At 39.6% G+C, this 20919-nt stretch overlaps 1 protein-coding gene across 2 annotated transcripts in view; it reads left to right on the forward strand.

The window, feature by feature from the left end:
- Catsperb (catsper channel auxiliary subunit beta) overlaps positions 1-20919 on the forward strand; it is a 190790-nt gene that overhangs the window by 150606 nt on the left and 19265 nt on the right. For both annotated transcript variants that reach the window (XM_085830158.1, XM_085830159.1), the window contains 3 exons: positions 4220-4549; positions 11193-11332; positions 13912-14109. In XM_085830158.1, coding sequence (XP_085686284.1) covers positions 4220-4549; positions 11193-11332; positions 13912-14109 — 668 coding nt within the window. The remainder of the gene's footprint in view (positions 1-4219; positions 4550-11192; positions 11333-13911; positions 14110-20919) is intronic.

Genomic DNA, 20919 nt, shown 5'->3' on the forward strand with positions numbered 1-20919 from the left:
GTGTCTCTGTCTAGAGCCTACTTCTTCTGGCCCTGAGTTCCTTCAGGTCTCCTAGTAAGCCTCTGGCACTGACCTCCTGTGGGGCCTTCCAACTGTAGGGTCTTCAGAGGGGCATGTATGCTGGTGACCTGTTGATCTGGCTGCAGTGGCTCTTCTGTGAGGCTTCAGACTGTGGGTTCTTCATAGGGGCAGAGAAACTACTGATTTGTTCCCCTGGCTGCAGCAGATCTTCTGGAAGACCTTCAAACTACTGTTGGGTCTTCAGAGGAGTAGTCAAGCTGTTGCCCTGTGTGCAGCTGTTCTCCGGGGAAGCCTTCAGACTGTGAGCTCTGTTGCCCTGCGTGCAGCAGAACTCCAGGGAGGTTTTCAAATTGTTGGGTCAGTTGCCCTGCATGCAGCATAGCGCTTGAAATGCTTTCAGGCTGTGGTGTCTTCAGGAGAGCAGCGAAATGGGCGATCTGCCCTGGCAGAAGGTGCTGGCCAGAAGGCTAAATTTTGGGTTTTAATTTGAACTTTCTCCCTCTCTACTTCTCTCTCTCTCTCTCTCTCTCTCTCTCTCTCTCTCTCTCTCTCTCTCTCTCCTCTATCTTGCACTCTCAAATTTCCCTTATTACAAGGCAGGGTGAACCTCAGAATCATATTTCTCCATCTTCTTTTTTAATGTGATATGATTCATGGTATGGTTTTAATTTGAAGTCCAGGGCTGTAAAGTTAGCTCAGCAGTTAAAAACATTTGATGCTCTTTTAGAGGATCCAGGTTTGATTCCCAGCCCTCACATGGTATTTCACAACTGTAAGATCATGAAAGGCAGCCTGGTTCCTGGTGGAGCTAAGGTTAGAAATGCCAGTGACCCTAAAATGATGGCAGGCATTTTGCCTGGTTCCCAAACACTAGGCTCCTGACATGAGGCCCCAGCCCTCCATAGATTTGTGCCCATCAGTCACATAATGGCAACACCCACAGTTAGAGCACATGACCACAGGTCATGTAGGCTCAAGCCATATCTCCATTTTAATGAGGTTCATAAAGACCTGAAAGGCTTAGCCAATTAAGCTTTCCTTCCCCGACATTCTTCCCTGCAAAAGGGATTTAACCTCAGGTCCACCCTGAGAAGTGGGTTATGGTTTGACTCATCCACTTTTGGACATGACAATAAGTGCCTTAAAACCGTGGACTGTCTCTTTTCAACAGGATCCACTGTGGGGAGCCATAGAGAAAGCCTTCACCTATAGAGCCCCCTCTAATCTCCCATACAAGGCCTCTCTGTTCTCCCAGCTATGACCACCAAGCCAAGCCAGCTGCCCATCAACAAGCCAAGGACTCCTGCCCACTTGATCAAGCCAGAGCTCCCCTCTCTTCACCCTTAGCCCCGAGCTAGCTCCAGCCCATGAGCCCCCACTCAGTTTTCATCTCTTCTGTGGCTCCCCATGGTGCCTGGGTGCCCAAGAGTCTGAGAACCAGATAGTCCTGGCCTTCCTGAAGACCCAGGGACCTCCAAGCCAGCTCTGGCTGCCCCTGCCCCGGGACCATAGACTGTGCTTCCCCAGCCCCAGATTGGTTTCCTGCAGCATTCCATAGCCCCACACCCATCTAGCAATAGGGTGGGGTAAGTGCAGTTCAAGCTCTGTGGCATAACAGACACAGGACCCCACTAATGCTACATACAACCATTTGTATCTCTAGTCTCAACGGTTGTGAAATTATTTTCTTTCTCTGCCAGCACCACTATGTTTGTGGTACACTTACATACATACAATGAAAACATAGATAAACATAATAAATCGAATACTTACCTTTTAAATAGGAAGTGTAAGTATTTATTATTCACAAAGAACAAAAAAGAACAGGAAGGAGGATAGGTGAGATAGGTAAAGAAGGAGGGGGAAGGGAGAGAAGGTAGATTCTTGTGTGTGTGTGTGTTTGTGTTCTGCAAAATTTTGTCTTGGTTTATGTCTTTTAGCTAATGGGTATGCCTGTTTTGCTTTCATATATGCATGTGGACTGTCCATGCCTGCAGAAGACAGGGGATTTCAAGGACCAGCCCTGGGTCCTCTGGAAGAGCAGCAAATGCTCTTAACCACTGACCTATCTGGAGCCAAAATGGGACAGGCTAATAACTAGCAGGTGGTCTTCCTGAGATGGCCTGCTTCAGATTATTATATAATCTGTGACAAGTTTGCCCTTAGAAAGGCTATAAGAAATTCATTTAACAAAGATTTCTGCTATTAATATGCTTTTCCTGTTATTATTAAACATATATAACAATCACTAAGAAATAGCACACCCCTTTGAAGATCTATGAAGATATACTGCCTTGCAGTGATGCTATATAGACAAATAGATGACTTCTTTGGTCTTAATGATGATCCTATAAGAATTCCTAAAGTTATATCAGTAATTATTAAGCTCTTTTATAGTGGACTGCTTATTAGACCCTTTTCTGATAGTCAAAACTGCAATGAGAACTCTGTCAGTCTCCCAAGTGCCACCGGTTAATTGCTCTTAGACAGTAACCAGAGTTTCTCCTACTCAGAGCACATTCCAAGAGGTTGTAAAACTATTAACCAAAGGTCATAAAAAGGAAACTAATGATTTATTATAGGTGCTAGGGCAGAAGATAAAATATTGACTGGGTTTATCTATACAAAACTTAGTTATGGTTTTAAATCATCACTGGCCTGTAGAGCTGTGACAGGTGTTGGATGTTTAGCCAGATAATTATTCCTAATTGATATGCATGTAAATATTCTCTGTTGTAAACTTCTATTTCAATTTATGATTTGATTTTTTGTGTGTGAGATATTTACCTGTGATCATGTATTCTGAAAGATGTTTAAATGCTGAGGAAAAGAGAAGAGTCAGAACTGAGCTGAGAAGAACTGAGCTGAGAGAGGAACTGAGCTGAGGAGAAGTTTTCAGACAGAACACTTTTTAGACAGAACTGAACTCAAGAAGAACATATAAGTATAGGCACAGCATTAGAAGAAAAAGCATTGAGAGTTAGAGCATTATTGTGACTTCAGACCAGGAGGAGAGAGCAAGATTAGAATTAGAATGCAGAGTGAACTAACTTAGAAATTTTAGGTTTAAAAAAAAAAAACTAAGAGAGCAATGTGTAGAATGTAGAGGGAAAGAGGAAAAAAGAAGCTGCAGAGAGCAGAAGGAGCAGGTAGACTTCTCCTTACCATGAGACAGAACAGGTCTTTCTTAAGAACAAAGCAGGCTTAGTCTTATTAAAAGGAACAAAGCTTTTTTTCTTACAAACTTAGGTTTAATTCATTTCACATTAAAAGGGTAGAAGCTTTTATTTTTCACTATGCAATAAAGATTGGGATTTAATTTTTCATCCAGAATGAGTGAGTTCTTTCTGCACCAGTGCTTGGTCTTTGCTCCATGTGTAAGTATGGATGTGTGTGTAAGTATGTAGTTGTGAGAATATATGCATGTGTGTGTATAAGTATGTAATTGTGAGGATGCATGCAATTTGGGCCCAACTGGGTTTAATGGAAATGTATAAATGAGCATGTGTGAATCTGTATATGAACTTACATGAGTTTATGCATATTTGCTTATGTAAAAGCTTTTCCTTCTGCAAGTGTTATAACACTAATGGTTCAGTAGAAGTTTATTGCTCCAAACTTCCCACTAGCCCAACAAGCAAGAGGCATCAGGACAAAAGGGGAAAAGCTTCAGGGGTTAGTTTTTTACTCAGTCTCCTGCTGTTTTAGGATGAGATGCTAAGTGCCAGAGACTGCAGTTTCTAGCCTCAGAGGAACAGAGAAGGCAGGTCAGCTACAGTAGAATAGTAATGTAGACTTAAATAAGCAAACTTTTTATTATACAGCAACCCTAAATATCTCTTAAGACCAAGTCTTACCCCTCTGCTGTTTCACTTTCCCTTCTGCTGTCTCAAGAAGAACCAACAAGAAAGATCCTCCACTGGGGCTGGGCCCCAGCACTGACCCATCTCTCTAGCCTTTCTGCTGAGAATTTTATACAATGATTGTAAAGTAAACATTAAAAGATAGCTTTGCATATGACAAATTCTTAACTTTCTATAAAATACTGTAATTTAGTTGAAACTGAAGTTTGGAAAATGTTCTGAGGCTATGATCATTATTTTAAATATCCATGAAACATTTGTTAATTATGATCACATTTGCTTAATAAACATTAACTGTTCTCTTCTATATGATATATTCTCTATATTATCTTCAGATCCCCTGCATGAGCTTAAATCTACAGATGTAGAAAAGTCTGTGTTAATACCTGGCTATAGCAGCTTCCTGATCATGAGCATTAAGGATAAACGGACTGCTTCTGCCTTGGCTACTATGCCTCAATCAATAAAATCAAAACTGAGGTTTCTAACAGGTTCTTGGTTCTTATACAACTTTGGCACGGCTGGAGGACGGAAATGGAGCATAAGTACAAGACAATGTAATTATTGGATTCAACAAGATAGTCTTGATTTTATGTCCCTTAATCTTGTGAAGTATATTGATGTGGGAAACAAAATAGATTTTCAATTTAAGATTATTCCAAAAGGTAAGCTTGCTTTTATTAAAAAGAAGAACTTGTTTCTTTTCTTAAGTATAAAACATACTCTTCGATATTCAATGTGGCTCCCTGGTTGCTAGGATTCTACTACTAACAGATGCTGTTCTGATTATGGTTATATTCTAAGCTCTATGCTAAATGTTTTATAGACATTTTTAATGTTTATAGTCACTCTAAAATCTAGACAATAATTTCTTTTTTTAAATTGTTTAAATAAGTCAGGCAAATAGTAGCACATGCCATCGCTGTGAGTTCCAAGCCAGCCTGGTTTACAGAGTGAGTTACAGGACAGCCAGGTTGGTTACACAGAAAAACCCTGTTTCAAAAAATCAAAGGGAGAAAATGCAGAAATGAAGGTAAATTCATAGTCAACACTTCAGTCATATTCCCTCTTCCTAGCCCTGGCATTCCCCCACACTGGGGCATAAGGGCCTCTCCTCCCATTGATGTCAGACTAGGCCATCCTCTGCTGCATATGCAGATGGAACCATGAGTCCCACCATGTGTGCTCTTTGGTTGGTGGTTTAGTTCCTGGGTTAGTTCATATTGTTGTTCCTCCTATGGGGCTGCAAACCCTTCAGCTCCTTGGGTCCTTTCTCTAGTTCCTTCATTGTGGATCCTATGCTCAGTCCAATGGATGGCTAAAAGAAAGCTTTAATTTCTTTGCTACAGCATTATTTAACTTAGGTATTTTTAAAGAATATGTTTATTTTTATTTTGTGTCTATGAGTGTTTTGCCTGCATGTGTCTGTACCATGTTTCTCCAATGGTGACCATAAGAGGGTTTCAGGTCCCCTGGAACTCAATGACACATGTTGTAACCTACCATGTGAGTGTTGGGAATCAAACCAAGTTCCTCTACAAAAATTTCAAGTTCCCTTAACCACTGAGCAATGAATCTTTCCAGCCGCTATTTGAGGTATTTAATTCAAGGTACCTTATATTTTCACATAATTATTTTAAAACCTGTGAAAGTACACTGGCAAGATGGCTCAGCAAGTTAGGACCCTTTCTACCAAGACTGCCATCTGAGAATCATGATCAACATAGTGGAGGAAGAGAATTAAGAACCAAGTCCCATAAGTAGTCCTCTGACGTTCCCAAGAGCACCATCTCATGCACACACCTGCATTAATATGCAGACACACAAACATTCTCTCTCTCTCTCTCCCTCACACACACACACACACACACTCACCCATGCACAGAAACACAAATGTACATGCATTGTTAAGTAAACAAATACATTTTAAAAATAAATGAAACTACAATAATAATAAAATGCATGTGAGACCTGAGGACTAATGAGAAGACTCAGTGAATATAAGTACTTGCCATGCAACTCAGACAACCCAAGCTTGACCACTAAACCACACAGCTGAAACAGAGAATTAACTCCCAAAAATGATTCTCTGCCTGCACATGCCCACCATGACATTCATATATGTACACTTAAATACACACACATCATATACCCACAACAATAATGAATTAGTAAACAATCATAAGAACTTTTAAGAATTTTACGTAGGTGAAACCAAAACTTCCAAGTCTAAAGTTTCTCTAAAGTAATGGGATGTAATGAGCCATTAGATTAGATTAGATTAGATTAGATTAGATTAGATTAGATTAGATTAGATTAGATAAGGAAGGACTGGGTCCTGCGACAACTACAGGCAGCATGGCAATTGAAAGAAGGAAGACCCCTATCTGATTTAGGATAGGTAAAGATCCTTTCCCAATCTGTTGGTGGTCTTTTTGTCTTTTTGACGGTGTCTTTAAATGTGGTACATTTACACAATGGAGTACTATCCTGAGCTTTTGTCCCCACTGGCAAGAACACGCTCAGGACAACCAGAATCTTCTGCAGCAAAAGCTTTATTGCTCACTTCTTCAGGATCCAGTGGAGAAGAGAGAGAAAATGGCGGAAACCCGTCCCTTTTATGGAGGATTGTCCTCTGCCTCGGACGTGTCACTCCCTGATTGGCTGCAGCCCATCGGCCAGAGTTGTCGTCACGGGGAAGGCAGAGCACATGGAGTGGAAAGCTACCCCGGCACATGCGCAGCTTGCTTGTTTACTACTTAGAATACGGGTGTCAGCGCCATCTTATAATGGCGAATGTGAGGGCGGCTCCTCACAGAGTACTACTCAGCTATTAAAAGGAATGAATTTATGAAATTCCTAGGCAAATGGATGGACCTGGAGGGCATCATCCTGAGTGAGGTAACACAATCACAAAGGAACTCACACAATATGTACTCACTGATAAGTGGATATTAGCCCAAAAACTTAGGATACCCAAGATATAAGATACAATTTGCTAAATGCATGAAACTCAAGAAGAACGAAGACCAAAGTGTGGACACTGTGCCCCTTCTTAGAATTGGGAACAAAACGCCCATGGAAAGAGTTACAGAGATAAAGTTTGGAGCTGTGACGAAAGGATGGACCATCTAAAGACTGCCATATCCAGGGATCCATCCCATAATCAGCTTCCAAACGCTGACACCATTGCATACACTAGCAAGATTTTGCTGAAAGGATATAGCTGTCTCTTGTGAGACTATGATGGGGCCTAGCAAACACAGAAGTGGATGCTCACAGTCAGCTATTGGATGGATACAGGGGAACGCCAGGGCCAAAAAGTGGGAGTGGGTGGGGAGCGGAGGGGGGGTGTATATTGGGGACTTTTTGGATAGCATTGGAAATGTAAATGAGGAAAATACCTAATAAAAAAATTAATTCTAAAAAAAAAAAAAGAAAAGAGGAAGACATAGATTGTGTACATTAGAAGACATAGATTGTAGATGACAACAGTGGGGGAACTCACAGCAGGGCTGTGTCAAGCTGGATGAATCATCAGTAAGAAGTACTTATTGGTTGAGGTTGCCAGATTTCTTTGCTGGTTGGAGATAATAGGACAGAAATTGTACACATAGGCAAGACAGTGGTGCTGCTAGTGACCATTATGATTTAACTTAAGGTTTCTGTGTGTGTGTGTGTGTGTATGTACAAACACTCACAAATTGTCAGTAACACTAACGTTCAGCAGACAAGTCTTGGGGGATAGGAATCAGGTTCAGTATGTATTCTGTAGAAGAAAGGGCTAGTTGCTTAAAGCTCTGTCATCCCAAGCTCAGAGTTTGTGGGGGTTCCTGATGTCAACTTGACAGATAGGAATCCCCAGGGAGAAAGGCCTCTGAGCACACTGGAGGGATTTGTGTATGATTCATATACTCTTCTCTGCTTCTTGGCTGTGGATGCAATGCCCAACTGCTTCAACCTGGTTTCCCCACCACAATAGACTGTTCCTTGAACTATGAGCTAAAATAAAGTCCTCTTTCCATACATTGGTTTTGTCAGGGTATTTTATCATAGCAACAATGAGAGAAATAAGACAGGTCAAGATGTTTTTTGTGGGCAGAGGAGTAAGTGTGGCTGTAGGCTTGACACAGTAACAAAGTGTCTATGCCATCTCTAGAACATTATGGTGGGTTTTCACCTCATACTACTTTACTAAAAAGGGCTAGAAGTCTAAATATGCCAAAGTTGAAATGAGTACTGAAGCAAAGCAGAAGAGAGGGATACAGTCAATGTGAAACATAGGGAAGAGAAACAGAAAAAGAGGCCTAAGTCTGTCCTAGAGTACTCACATGTTTTAGTTTTCAATAGAGGATGAGTTGTAGCAGGAGAAACAATCAAGCTATTTCAGTCTAGGTGTGATCTAGTTGCTCATTCAGTACTGGAACTCCATGTTGGTTCAAAGTTTTCACTGCTCCTAAAGCCAGAAGAGACAAACCAGGTGCTGTGGGATGATTGCTCCTGCTTGTGTGTGCAGCTCATATTATTCCCACTTCAGGTTTAGGGCAATGATTGGGAATGGAGATGCCTCAATTCCTCTTAATTTGCACCTCCATTTTTTAAAAGGCCTGAGATAGGTTGGGTACTGTGGGCTTTCAGGTCTCCTGCTCTGGTGACTCAGTGAAAGGCTCTTGCAAAGTCAGTTGCCAACCCAAATGAATTGACAAGTGCCCCACTGAGCATGAAACATTCATTCTATAGCCCCGAGTGAAAGTCCTCTCTTTCTCCTCCCCATTGATTGGATTTTACAGAAGATACAGTCCTTCCCATCTGACTTCTCAACTTCATCACCCCTTGTGTATCTCTCCTCTCATTATTTCTGGACTTTATACCCACATCCTGTTTTGAAAAGGTTCAGTCTTGGACATCTGGTATTGTGAATGTTGGTTGCCCTGTAATATAACTGCGTCAGAATCAGTCAGCTTTAGTCATGTCCCAGCCCCTGGCCTCTCTTAATACATGCACTTAGTCACATACTAGGATGTCTGGATAGTTTTGATTTTATTAGCCTTTCTTTTGGTTGTGTTTTTGAGGCTATATGGTTACACACATGGACCACAGTGCATGTGTGGGGATCAGAGAACAACTTTTGGGAGAAAGGTCAACTCTATATAAACTATGTGTCCTCAGAATGGGACTCAGGTCATCTGTATTGTAAAGAGCAAAGCAAATGTCTTTACCCTAGCCCTATATTTTTCACTAGAGATAAGCCTTAACTTTGAAAGAAGGGCCATTGCTGACAGGAGCCTGATATAGCTGTCTCCTGCGAGGTTCTGCTAGTGCCTGGCAAATACAGAAGTGGATACTCACAGTCATCCATTGGACAGAGCACAATGTCCCCAATGAAGGAGCCAGAGAAATACCCAGGGAGCTGAAGGGGACTGAAGCCCCATAGGAGGAATATCAATATGAACCCCCAGAGGTCCTTGGAACTATACCACCAATCAAAGAAAACACATGGTGGAACTTGTGTCTCTAGCTATATATGAAGAGGGGATGGCCTGGTCGGTTATCAATGGGAGGAGAGGCCCTCGGTCCTGTGAAGGCTCTAAGCCCCAGTATAGGGGAATGCCAAGACCAGGAATGGAAGTGGGTAGGTTGGGGAGCAAGGGGCAGGGGAGGGGATAGGGGATTTTCGGAGGGGAAACTAGGAAAGGGAAAAACATTTGCAACATAAATAAAGAAGGAAGGAAGGAAGGAAGGAAGGAAGGAAGGAAGGAAGGAGGGAGGGAGGGAGGGAGGGAGGGAGGGAGGGAGGGAGGGAGGAAGGAAGGAAGGAAGGAAGGAAGGAAGGAAGGAAGGAAGGAAGGAAGGAAGGAAGGAAGGAAGGAAGGAAGGAAGGAAGGAAGAAGGGCCATGAAAAGGCAGACAAGCAGGAGTCGGCCTTTGGGATGAGAGACACAGCATCTGATGTTTCTCTGAAGCCCTAAGACATCTGTGTATGGAAAACAGAGCATCATATTTTACTCCCTATTTGATTGCTTCTTTGTTTATGGACACTCTTTGAACAATTAATATGTGCATGCAAAGTTAAGCAGGTGTCTGAACCAAAGTAAAGGACAGATATGAAATGTAGGTGGGAGTGCCAGACTTTTAGTTTCCTGGTGGGACCTCAGTGGAAGCCCATGCTTTTTAACAAAAGAAGTTTCTAGGTGCCTGTTCTGGGACGGCTAGACAGAGATGTCAAACTTCTCATCCCACTTGAGATACTCTTCAGATATCTGCAAGTTCAAGTAAAGAGTCAATGCTTTTCGCAAAGCTTGTATGGCTCTACAAAGGAGCATGAGCAACTGTTACCACCCACACTGCAGCAAAGGTCTTATCTATATAGATTCAAGTGTAAAGATATTAATGTATGAAATCCAAACTTCACAATGTTTTAATCTCCATGGGTAACACTAATCTATTAAGAGATAAGGGGCCTCAAGTTCCTTTGCCTTCTGGGCCCTGCCTATCTGTAACTGCCTCAGATTTACCTCTGTGGGTCCGAGTCTAATAAACAATGCCAGGAGATGCCAATGTGAAGAAAAGGCTGTCTTCTTCCAGCAAGTAAAAATCCAGTTGAAATAAATTCCTAAGGAAAGTCTCTGCAGAAAATGAAAGCAGAAAAACCTCTTACTGAGAAAATTATACATACTTCACCTAGGACTGTTTTAAGAGGGGTACATTTTTGGGTAAGCTCACTTCAGGTCCAAGGTCATGCATTGTTCATAACTGGATGTGGCAGCTAGAAATGCCACAGGGCAGAAAACATAGTGTTACAATGAGCAAGGACTACCCCAGATTACCTTTAAAAAGTGAGTCAGAGAGACTAGTTTGTTTTTTTTTTCTGCTTCCTTAAATTTCTCTGGTGGAATTTATCACAAACCAGGAAATCTTTGAAAGGAACACTAGACTCACATGGCTCTTGCAGAGAACCAAGTTTAGTTCTCATCACACATAAAACTTTGCAAGGATACTAACAGTCATTTAACAGGCATCAGCTTCCTCAGCTCCATAGTTGTAGCTCCATAGTTGTACCTACAAGTACATGCCTAGTGGGAAACATAACCAGCAATACCCAAGCGACCTTGCTATCCATCTGAGAACCTGGGTGAGCAAGGAGGAATGGAAGAGAAAAAATATTTTCTGACGAAAATGTCTCTGAAGGTAAATTTTTCTAAGAATTACTAAAGTTGCCAATCATTATTAAGCTGTTTTTACAAATTTTTAAATTATGTTTTTAAAATTTTCATTATGCAATATTAACTGTTGGCACTGATTCCATAGCTATGTCAACATTTCCTATCCCTCCAGTCAGTATGGTGGTTGGAAACCCAGGATTGGTGGAAGTTAAGACACAAGGTGTTTTTGACCTCAATGAAAATTATTATCTAAATATTTACATATCTGGAAGATTTTTTCAAAAAGTAAGCATTATATTATTATTATTATTATTACAAAGCAGTTTATTAGATATAGAAAATGTTGACTTAGAGCTATGAAAGAGAAGCTGCATCCTTTCATCCAGGATAAGTAAGCACATTTAATATGTGTAGTATTTTGTAAGGCAGGGTGGAGGTTATGATAAAAGTTAGAAATATCAAATCTGGTCAGAATTGGTATATACCTTTAATTCCAGAACTCTGGGGGCAGGAACAGACAGATATATGGGAATCTGAGGCCAGCCTGGTCTACATACTGAGATCCAGGCCATACAGGGCTACATAGTAAGAGAATCTTAAAAGAATAAAAAATAAAATACTTTCTGCTTTTACATTTTTAAACCTCTTTTCTAAGTTAACTTTTTGTGTTCTCTAAATTGTTAATCACAATTTCTCTCTATTTTCCACCTTTTTTCTTTTCCCCATCCTCTGCCCCTTATTGTTTTATATTTTAGCTTATTATTTTGAACTTTAAACCTCACTCTACATTATTTTGGGCCACTTTATTTTATATGATTATTGATATATAGTACCTGGCCTTAATTAATATATTTTATTATATTTCTATATCTGATTTAGCTTGATGGCGCTACTAATATGACAGTTTGTTTCTTTAATGCTAAGGCTCTAATGGTCAGCTTTCACTACCAACTTGATATAATCTACAATCACCTGAGAAAAGGGTCTCAGTGAACTTTGTCTAGACTAAGTTGACCTGTGAGCATGCTTAGAAAAATTCTTTTAGTTAGGTTACCAGAAGGGACAATACCCACCCTAGATAGAGCAGCAGCATTCCATGGGCTGGACAATGGACTGAATGAAGATCTATGAAGTGAGCACTAAACGGGGGGCATTCCTTCATTACTCTCTTCTCTTTTGTAAGGAGGTACTTTTGGTTTTTTGCCTTCACGTATATACGTGTGTGTGTGTGTGTGTGTGTGTGTGTGTGTGTGTGTGTGTGTGTATCTGATGCTCTCAAAGACTAGAAGAGGATGTTTGATACCCTGTAACTAGGTGTGCAGATGGTTTGGAACTACCACATGGCTTCTGGAAACAGAATCAAGGTTCTTTTAAAGAGCAGTGAGTGAGGTCTCTTAATCATGGAGCCACTCTCTGGCCCTTGCTCTCTACCCTTGCTTATACATGTCATGGACTATCTCCATTCAGGTCCCTGCCACGTTAACCCCCCCCCCTTTGATGACAGACTAGACTTTTTAAAGATGCTTTTGCAAAAGGTTTTCTTTGGTTGTTTGGTTGGTTTTGTCACTTCAAGAACAGAAACTAAAGCAGAGGTTTAATGCTACCCACCAAGAATAATCCCAAATAAAGTCAGACAACATATCCACCCCAGTAGATGCACAATCACATCTCAAAAACACAACGTGAAAAGACAAAGCAGCATGATAGTTCTAAAAGATCCCAACTCTGGAGTAAGCAAATTCAAAGTAAAAGATCCCAACTCCTGAGTAAAAAAATTCAAAGATACCAAAATAGTTAAAGGCCCAGACAGAGACTTCAAAGGAAATGGTTAAAAGTGACTAGTAATCTGAAGGAGGGCTCAAGTAAGCAAATGAATAACACAAAAAAGTCAGTTCTGGTGCTCAAAAAGACAGTTGGCATCATGCACAAGAAATTTAGCAAGAAAAATGTGATTTAAAAATATAAAATAAAAAAAAACTACTTCAAATATTGGAGATGAATATTTTCAATATCTAAAAACATAGCTTAAAGCATTGCCAGTATCCTTGACCCAGCAGAGAAAGACATGTGAGATTGAAGAACAGGTCCAGTCCAGGAAATAATACAATCACATAGCAATAAAGGAAATATAACCAGTCAGTCACATATGCCCATAATTTTCAAGGATTCTGTGACTTGACAACTTGATCATGAACCAAGTTCAAGAATCCACAGGATAGGAAAAGGTATGGAGGTGCAATTAAATTACGTAGAAAATTTGTTCAAAGAAATTACAGAAGAAAATTTCTCCCAAATAGAGGATGATTAGGAACATCCAAATTTAATAGAGATAGGACTTGAAAATAAGTGCCTAGGTCACAATATTATGAAATATTTACATTAGAATAAAAAGAAGCAATATTTAACACTTCAAGAGAAACACTATGGCTCACCTGGTGAAGTGCTTGTTAGGCATTCATGAAGCCCAGGGTTATATCCCAGCACCACATATACCATGTATGTTAATGTACACTTATAGTCCCAGTACTTGGAAGGTCAAGGAAAGAGAAAAGAACCAATTCATGCAAGTTGTCCTCTGAGCTACATAACACACACACAAGTGTAAGAAAGAGTACGAAAAAACAAACCAAACAAATAAACAAAAGATAAGACTACTTTCATCAGAAATTTTGAATACCTGATTTGATATTTTGTGGTTCTTCTTGTCATTTATTCTTTTCCTTTGGCTAGCTTGCTATGTGGTTAATAAACCCATCTATTCATAACCAAAAATACAACTATCATAGGTCATTCTCTGGATCTTTGAAAAACAATGTAGTTTGGATGTTTCCAGGCTTCTAAACTTCATTTTTGGATCTTTGCAGGGTTCCACTTCAATAGCACTGGTTCTTTGGGAGGGATCAAGTATATGCTATGCTATTACACTGCTGCCAACCATAAAGAGCAGCTGCAGTTACCTCAGGACTATGCACCACACTCCTGGCAGGCACATACCACGTGAAGACTGGATTAGTGGAGTTCACAAGGACAGTCGGGGTTTCAATATGATCAAAACTCTGCCGGTAAGAAACCTAGCTACAGCACCTTTAAGAGAACAAGTGGTGTGTGTGTCCTGGGTGAGGCTTTGGCCATTCTGTTAGCATTTCTGATCTGGTAGCTCTAGCATTTCCATCATTTTTCAAACCCTGGGTCATTTTGAGAACATGATGGTGAGGATTCTTTTCTAAGCTGTGAAAACTTTCTGAAATAATTGTTTTTCTTACTAACTTTTCTCATCACTAGTAATCAATTATTAATAGGATGATGGTATGATTATGGGCATCTGTTATACATGCAGCTATTTTGGTTTACAATGACTAGTCTCATGCTAATGGGTCTGATTGATTCTATTTCTCTTTGGGTTTAGGTGTTTTGCTTTGTTTGGTTTTCCTCAGAAAAAAGTCTCAAAATGTTGAACTTGAAGTTTCAATTCTCCTGTGAACAGTCCCATTTCAATATAATAATTTTTGCTTTTGTTTTCATAGTATCTGTGAGTCTTTTCCTTTTGTCTTTGTGTATATGAGAAAGGCCAGCACATACATGTGGAAATAAGTGTGTGTGCAGGTATGTGTGTGCAGGTGTGCTTGGCCATGCAGGCTCATGTATAGGCCAGTAGTTAACAACACAATGACTTCCTCAATTGTTTCTCTGCCTTATTTCTGAGCCTAGATGTCACCACTTTCCCTAGATTGGACAACAATTCCCTGGATCAGCCTCTTTTGCCCCCAGCATTGGGCTTATAGGTTAGTAATACCACAGTTGGTTTGCACTTGGTGACCAAGATCCAAATGTAGGATGGTGCTCACATTGAGTGGCAGACACTACCAATAGAGCCATCTGCCCAGCCATTTATTTAGTTGTGGTAGGTTTTTGTTTTGTTTTGTTTTGTTTTGTTTGTTTTGTTTTTTAATGTGGATTATGATGCCAGTGCTCCACATCTAATGGTTCTTTGTCAGCCAAGGGGACCAGATAACTCAATGGGATTTGGTGCAGAAAGAAAGATCCATTAAGCTGGTGTTATTGACTAACCCCATCCACAAAGAACATCATTAATCTACTGTGGTCAAGTTGGGGGCATTCTAGTGAAGAGTTCTGAATATATTCCTCTTCATCCTTCCCAAAATCTGGAATACTTATTCTATTGAACTATTATGCCAGTTTTAACATATTCCTCATGTTATGTTTTTTAAAAAAATGAATAAATTTAAGAAACCGTTTTAAAATTATGTCCAGTTCCAGCCTGGAAAACTTAAGGTGGTGCCTTACGGTGTCAATTTAGAAGCTTTATTTGGTGATTTGGTGCATTTAATGCAACTAATAAGTGTGTAAATTCCACTTCACCGGTGTAAGTGAACAATAAAGCCTATTACTTTGTTGGCCCTGTGAAATTCTGCACGAGAATAAGTATATACTCTACCTTCATGACTTAACACTTGGCTGCATTCTTTTCCTTTTTTTCCCCATGCTTATTATGCTTTTCTTTCTCTTTTTTTTATTAGATATTTTCCTTATTTATATTTCAAATGTTATCCCCTTTCCTAGTTTCCTCTCTGAAAATCCCCTATAACCTCTCACCTCGCCATGTTCCCGAAAACAACCAATCCTGCTTCTTGACCCTGGCATTCCCCGAAACTGGGGCATAGAACCTTCACAAGACCAAGGGATCTCTTCCCATTGATGATCAATTAGGCCATTCTCTGCTACATAAGCAGTAAAGACATGAGTCCCACCACGTGTTTTCTTTGATTCGTGGTTTAGTCCTAAGGAGCTCTGGGGTACTTGTTCATTAATATTGTTGGTCCTCCTATAGGGCTGCAAACCCCTTCAGCTCCTTGGGTACGTTCTCTAGCTCCTTCATTGGGGACCCAGTGCTCCATCCAATGGATGACTGTGAGCATCCACTTCTGTATTTACCAGGCACTGGCAGAGCTTCTGAGGAGAGTGCTATATCAGGCTCCTGTCAGCAGGCTCTTGTTGGCATCTACAATAGTGTCTGGGTTTGGTGGTTGTTTATGGGATGGATCCCCAGGTGGGGCACTTTCTGGATGGTCATTCCTTCAGTTTCTGCTGCACACTTTGTCTCAGTAACTCCTTCCATGGGTATCATGTTCCCGCTTTTAGAAGGATTGAAGTATCCACACTTTGGTCTTCCTTCTTCTTGAGTTTCATGTGTTTTGCAAATTGTATCTTAGGAATTCTGAGCTTCTGGGGTAATAGCCACTTATCAGTGACATGTGTGTTCTTTTGTGATTGGGTTACCTCACTCAATATGATATCATCCAGATCCATCCATTTGCCTAGGAATTTCATAAATTCATTGTTTTTAATAGCTGAGTAGTACTCCATTGTGTAAATGTACCACATTTTCTGTATCCATCCCTGTGTTGAGGAACACCTGGGTTCTTCCCAGATTCTGGCTATTATAAATAAGGCTGCTATGAAGATAGTGGAGCATGTATCCTTATTACAAGTTGGAGCATCTTCTGGGTATATGCCCAGGAGTGGTATTGCTGGATCTTCCGGTAGTACTATGGTCAATTTTCTGAGGAACCGCCAAACTGACTTCCAGAGTGGTTGTACCTGCTTGCAATCCCACCAGCAATGGAGAAATGTTCCTGTTTCTGCACATCCTCACCAGCATCTGCTGGCACCTGAGTTTTTTATCTTAGCCATTCTAACTGATGTGAAATTAAATCTCAGGGTTGTCTTGATTTGCATTTCCCTGATGTTTAAGGATGTTGAACATTTCTTAAGATGCTTCTCATCTATTAGTTATTCCTCAGTTGAGAATTCTTTGTTTAGCTCTGTACCCCATTTTTAATGGGGTTGCTTAGTTTTCTGAACTCCAACTTCTTGAGTTCTTTATATATAGTGGATATTATCCCCCTATCAGATGTTGGTTGCCATTTTGTCTTATTGACAGAGTCCTTTGCCTTATAGAAGCTTTGCAATTTTATGAGGTACCATTTGTCAATACTTGATCTTACAGAACAAGACATTGGTATTCTGTTCAGAAATTTTTTCCCTGTGCCCATATCTTCCAGGCTCTTCCCCACTATCTCCTGTATAAGTTTCAGTGTCTCTGGTTTTATGTGGAGTTCCTTGATCCACAAAGACTTGAGCTTTGTACAATGAGATAAGAACTGATTAATTTGCATTCTTCTACATGCTAACCAACAGTTGAGCCAGCACAATTTGTTGAAAATGCTGTCTTTTTTCCACTGGATTGTTTTAGCTCCTTTGTCAAAGATCAAGTGACCATAGGTTTGTGGATTCATTTTTGAGTCTTCAATTCTATTCCATTGATCTTCTTGCCTGTCACAGAACAAGTACTATGCAGTTTTTATCACAATTACTCTGTAGTACAACTTGAAGTCATGGATTGTGATTCAACCAGTGGTTCTTTAATGTTGAGAATGGTTTTTGCTATCCTAGGGTTTTTTGGTTTGTTTTTTGTTTTTTGTTTTTGTTTTTTTTTGTTATTCCAGATGAATTTGCAAATTGCTCTTTCTAAGTCTGAAGAATTGAGTTGGAATTTGATGTGGATTTCCTTGAATCTGTAGATTGCTTTTGGCAAGATGGCCATTTTGACTATATTAATCCTGCCAATCCATGAGCATGGGAGATCTTTCCATCTTCTGAGGTCTTTTTTCTATTTCTTTCTTCAGAGACTTGAAGTTCTTATCATACAGATCTTTCACTTGCTTAGTTAGAGTCACACCAAGGTATTTTATATTATTTGTGACTATTTTGAAGGGTATTGTTTCCCTAGTTTCTTTCTCTACCTGATTTTTTTCCTTTGTGTAGAGAAAGGCTACTGATTTGTTTGAGTTAATTTTATATCCAGCTACTGCACTGAAGATGTTTATCAGGTTTAGGAGTTCTCTAGTGGAATTTTTGGGGTCACTTATATATACTATCATATCATTTGCAAATAATGATATTTTGACTTCTTCCTTTCCAATTTGTATCCCTTTGATCTCCTTTTGTTGTCAAATTGCTCTGGCCAGGACTTCAGTACTATATTGGGCAGAGAGTGGGCAGCCCTGTGTAGTCCCAGATTTTTGTGGGATTTCTTCAAGTTTCTCTCCATTTAGTTAGATGTTGACTACTGATTTGCTGTATATTGCTTTTACTATGTTTAGGTATGGGCCTTGAATTCCTTATCTTTCCAAGACTTTTATCATGAACGGGTGTTGGATTTTTGTCAAATGCTTTCTCAGCATCTAATGAGATGATCATGTGGATTTTGTCTTTGAGTTTATTTATATAGTGGATTATGTTGATGAATTTCCATATATTGAACCATACCTGCATCCCTGGAATGAAGCCCACTTGATCATGATGGATGATAATTTTAATGTTTTCTTGTATTTGGTTTGCAAGAATTTTATTCAGTATTTTTTGCATCGATATACATAGGGGAAATTGGTCTGAAGTTCTCTTTCTTTGTTGGGTCTTAATGTGGTTTAGGTATCAGAGTAATTGTGGCTTCATTGAACGAGTTGGGTAGAGTACCTTCGGTTTCTATTTTGTGGAATAGTTTGAGGAGAATTCGAATTAGATCTTCCTTGAAGATCTGATAGAACTCTGCACTAAACCCATCTAGTCCTAGGGCTTTTTTAGTTGGGAGACTATTAATGACTGTTTCTAATTCTTTAGGGGATATTGGACTGTTTAGATCATTAATCTGATCCTGATTTAAGTTTGGTACCTGGTATCTGTCTAGGAAGTTGTCCATTTCATCCAGGTTTTCCAGTTTTGTTGAGTATATAGCCTTTTGTAGTAGGATCTGATGATGGTTTAGATTTCCTCAGGATCTGTTGTTATGTCTCCTTTTTCATTTCTGATATTTTTACTTAGGATACTGTCCCTGTGCCCTCTAGTTAGTCTGGCTAAGGGTTTATCTATCTTCTTGATTTTCTCAAACAACCAGCTCCTGCTTTGGTGATTCTTTGTATAGTTCTTTTTGTTTCCATTTGGTTGAGTTCAGCCCCGAATTTGATTATTTCCTGCCCTCTACTCCTCTTGGGTAAATTTCCTTTCTTTTGTTCTAGAGCTTCTAGGTGTACTATCAAGCTGCTAGTATATGTTCTTTCCATTTTATTTTTGGAGGCACTTAGAGCTATGAATTTTCCTCTTAGGACTGCTTTCATTGTGTCCCATCAGTTTGGGTATGTTGTGGCTTCATTTTCACTAAACTCTAAAAAGTCTCTAATTTCTTTCTTTATTTCTTCCTTGACAAATTAATCATTGAGTAGAGTTTTGTACAGCTTCCACATGTATGTTGGCTTTCTAATATTTGTGTTGTTATTGAAGATCAGCCTTGGTCTATGGTGATCTGATAGGATGCATGGGATTATTTCAATATTTTTGTATCTGTTGATGCTGTTCTGTGACTGATTTTATGGCCAGTTTTGGAGAAGGTAACATGAGTGGCTGAGAAGAAGGTATATCCTTTTGTTTTAGGATAAAATATTTTATAGGTATCTGTTAAATCCATTTGTTCCATAACTTCTGTTAGTTTCACTGTGTCTCTGTTTAGTTTCTATTTCCAGGATCTGTCCATTTCTGAAAGTAGGCTGTTGAAGTCTCCCACTATTATTGTGTGCAGTGCAATGTGTGCTTTGAGCTTTTCTAAAGTTTCTTTAATGAATGTGGATGCTTTTGCATTTGGAGCATAGATGTTCATAATTGAGTGTTCATCTTGGTACATTTTACCTTTAATGAGTATGAAGTTCCCCTCCATGTCTTTTTTTTTTTATTATTGCTTTAGGTTGAAAGTTGGTTTTATTCAATATTAGAGTGACTACTCCAGCTTGTTTCTTCGGACCATTTGCTTGGAAAATTGTTTTACAGCCTTTCACTCTGAGGTACTGTCTGTCTTTGTCCCTGAGGTGGGTTTCCTATATGCAGCAAAATGTTGGGTCCTGTTTGTATAGCCAGTCTGTTAGCCTGTATCTTTTTATTGGGGTTTGAGTCCATTGATGTTGAATGATATTAAGGAAAAGTGATTGTTATTTACTGTTATTTTTGTTGTTAGAAGTGGAATTATGTTTCTGTAGCTATCTCCTTTAGGGTTTGTTGAAAGATTACTTTGTCCTTTCTAGAGTGTAGTTTCCCTCCTTGTGTTGGTGTTTTCCATCTGTTATCTTTGTAGGGCTTGATTTTTGGCAAGATATTGTGTAAATTTTGTTTTGTCATGGAATACTTTGGTTTCTCCATCTATGGTAATTTAGAGTTCTGTTGGGTATAGTAGCACGGGCTGGCATTTGTGTTCTCTTAGGATCTGCATAACATCTGTCTGGGATCTTCTGGCTTTCATAGACTCTGGTGAGAAGTCTGGTGTAATTCTACTAGGCCTGCCTTTATATGTTACTTGACCTTTTTCCCTTACTGCTTTTAATATTCTGTCTTTATTTAGTGCATTTGTTGTTCTGATTATTATGTGTTGGGCGGAATTTCTTTTCTGGTCCAAACTATTAGGATTTCTATAGGCTTCATGTATGTTCATGGGCATCTCTTTCTTTAGGTTAGGGATGTTTTCCTCTATAATTTTGTTGAAGATATTTACTGGCCCTTTAAGTTGAAAATCTTCATTCTCATCTATACTTATTATCCTTAAGTTTGATCTTTTCATTGTGTCCTGGATTTCCTGGATGTTTTGACTTAGAATCTGTTTGCATTTTGTATATTCTTTGATTGTTGTGTCCATGTTTTCTGTGGAATCTTCTGCACCTGAGATTCTCTCCTCCTTGTATTCTGTTGGTGATTCTTGCATCTATGACTCCTGATTTCTTTCCTAGAATTTCTATCTCCAGAGTTGTCTCCCT

Source organism: Mus caroli, unplaced genomic scaffold (assembly GCF_978045245.1).
Source record: "Mus caroli unplaced genomic scaffold, Mus_caroli_1 scaffold_14, whole genome shotgun sequence".
NCBI classification, from domain to species: Eukaryota; Metazoa; Chordata; class Mammalia; order Rodentia; family Muridae; genus Mus; species Mus caroli.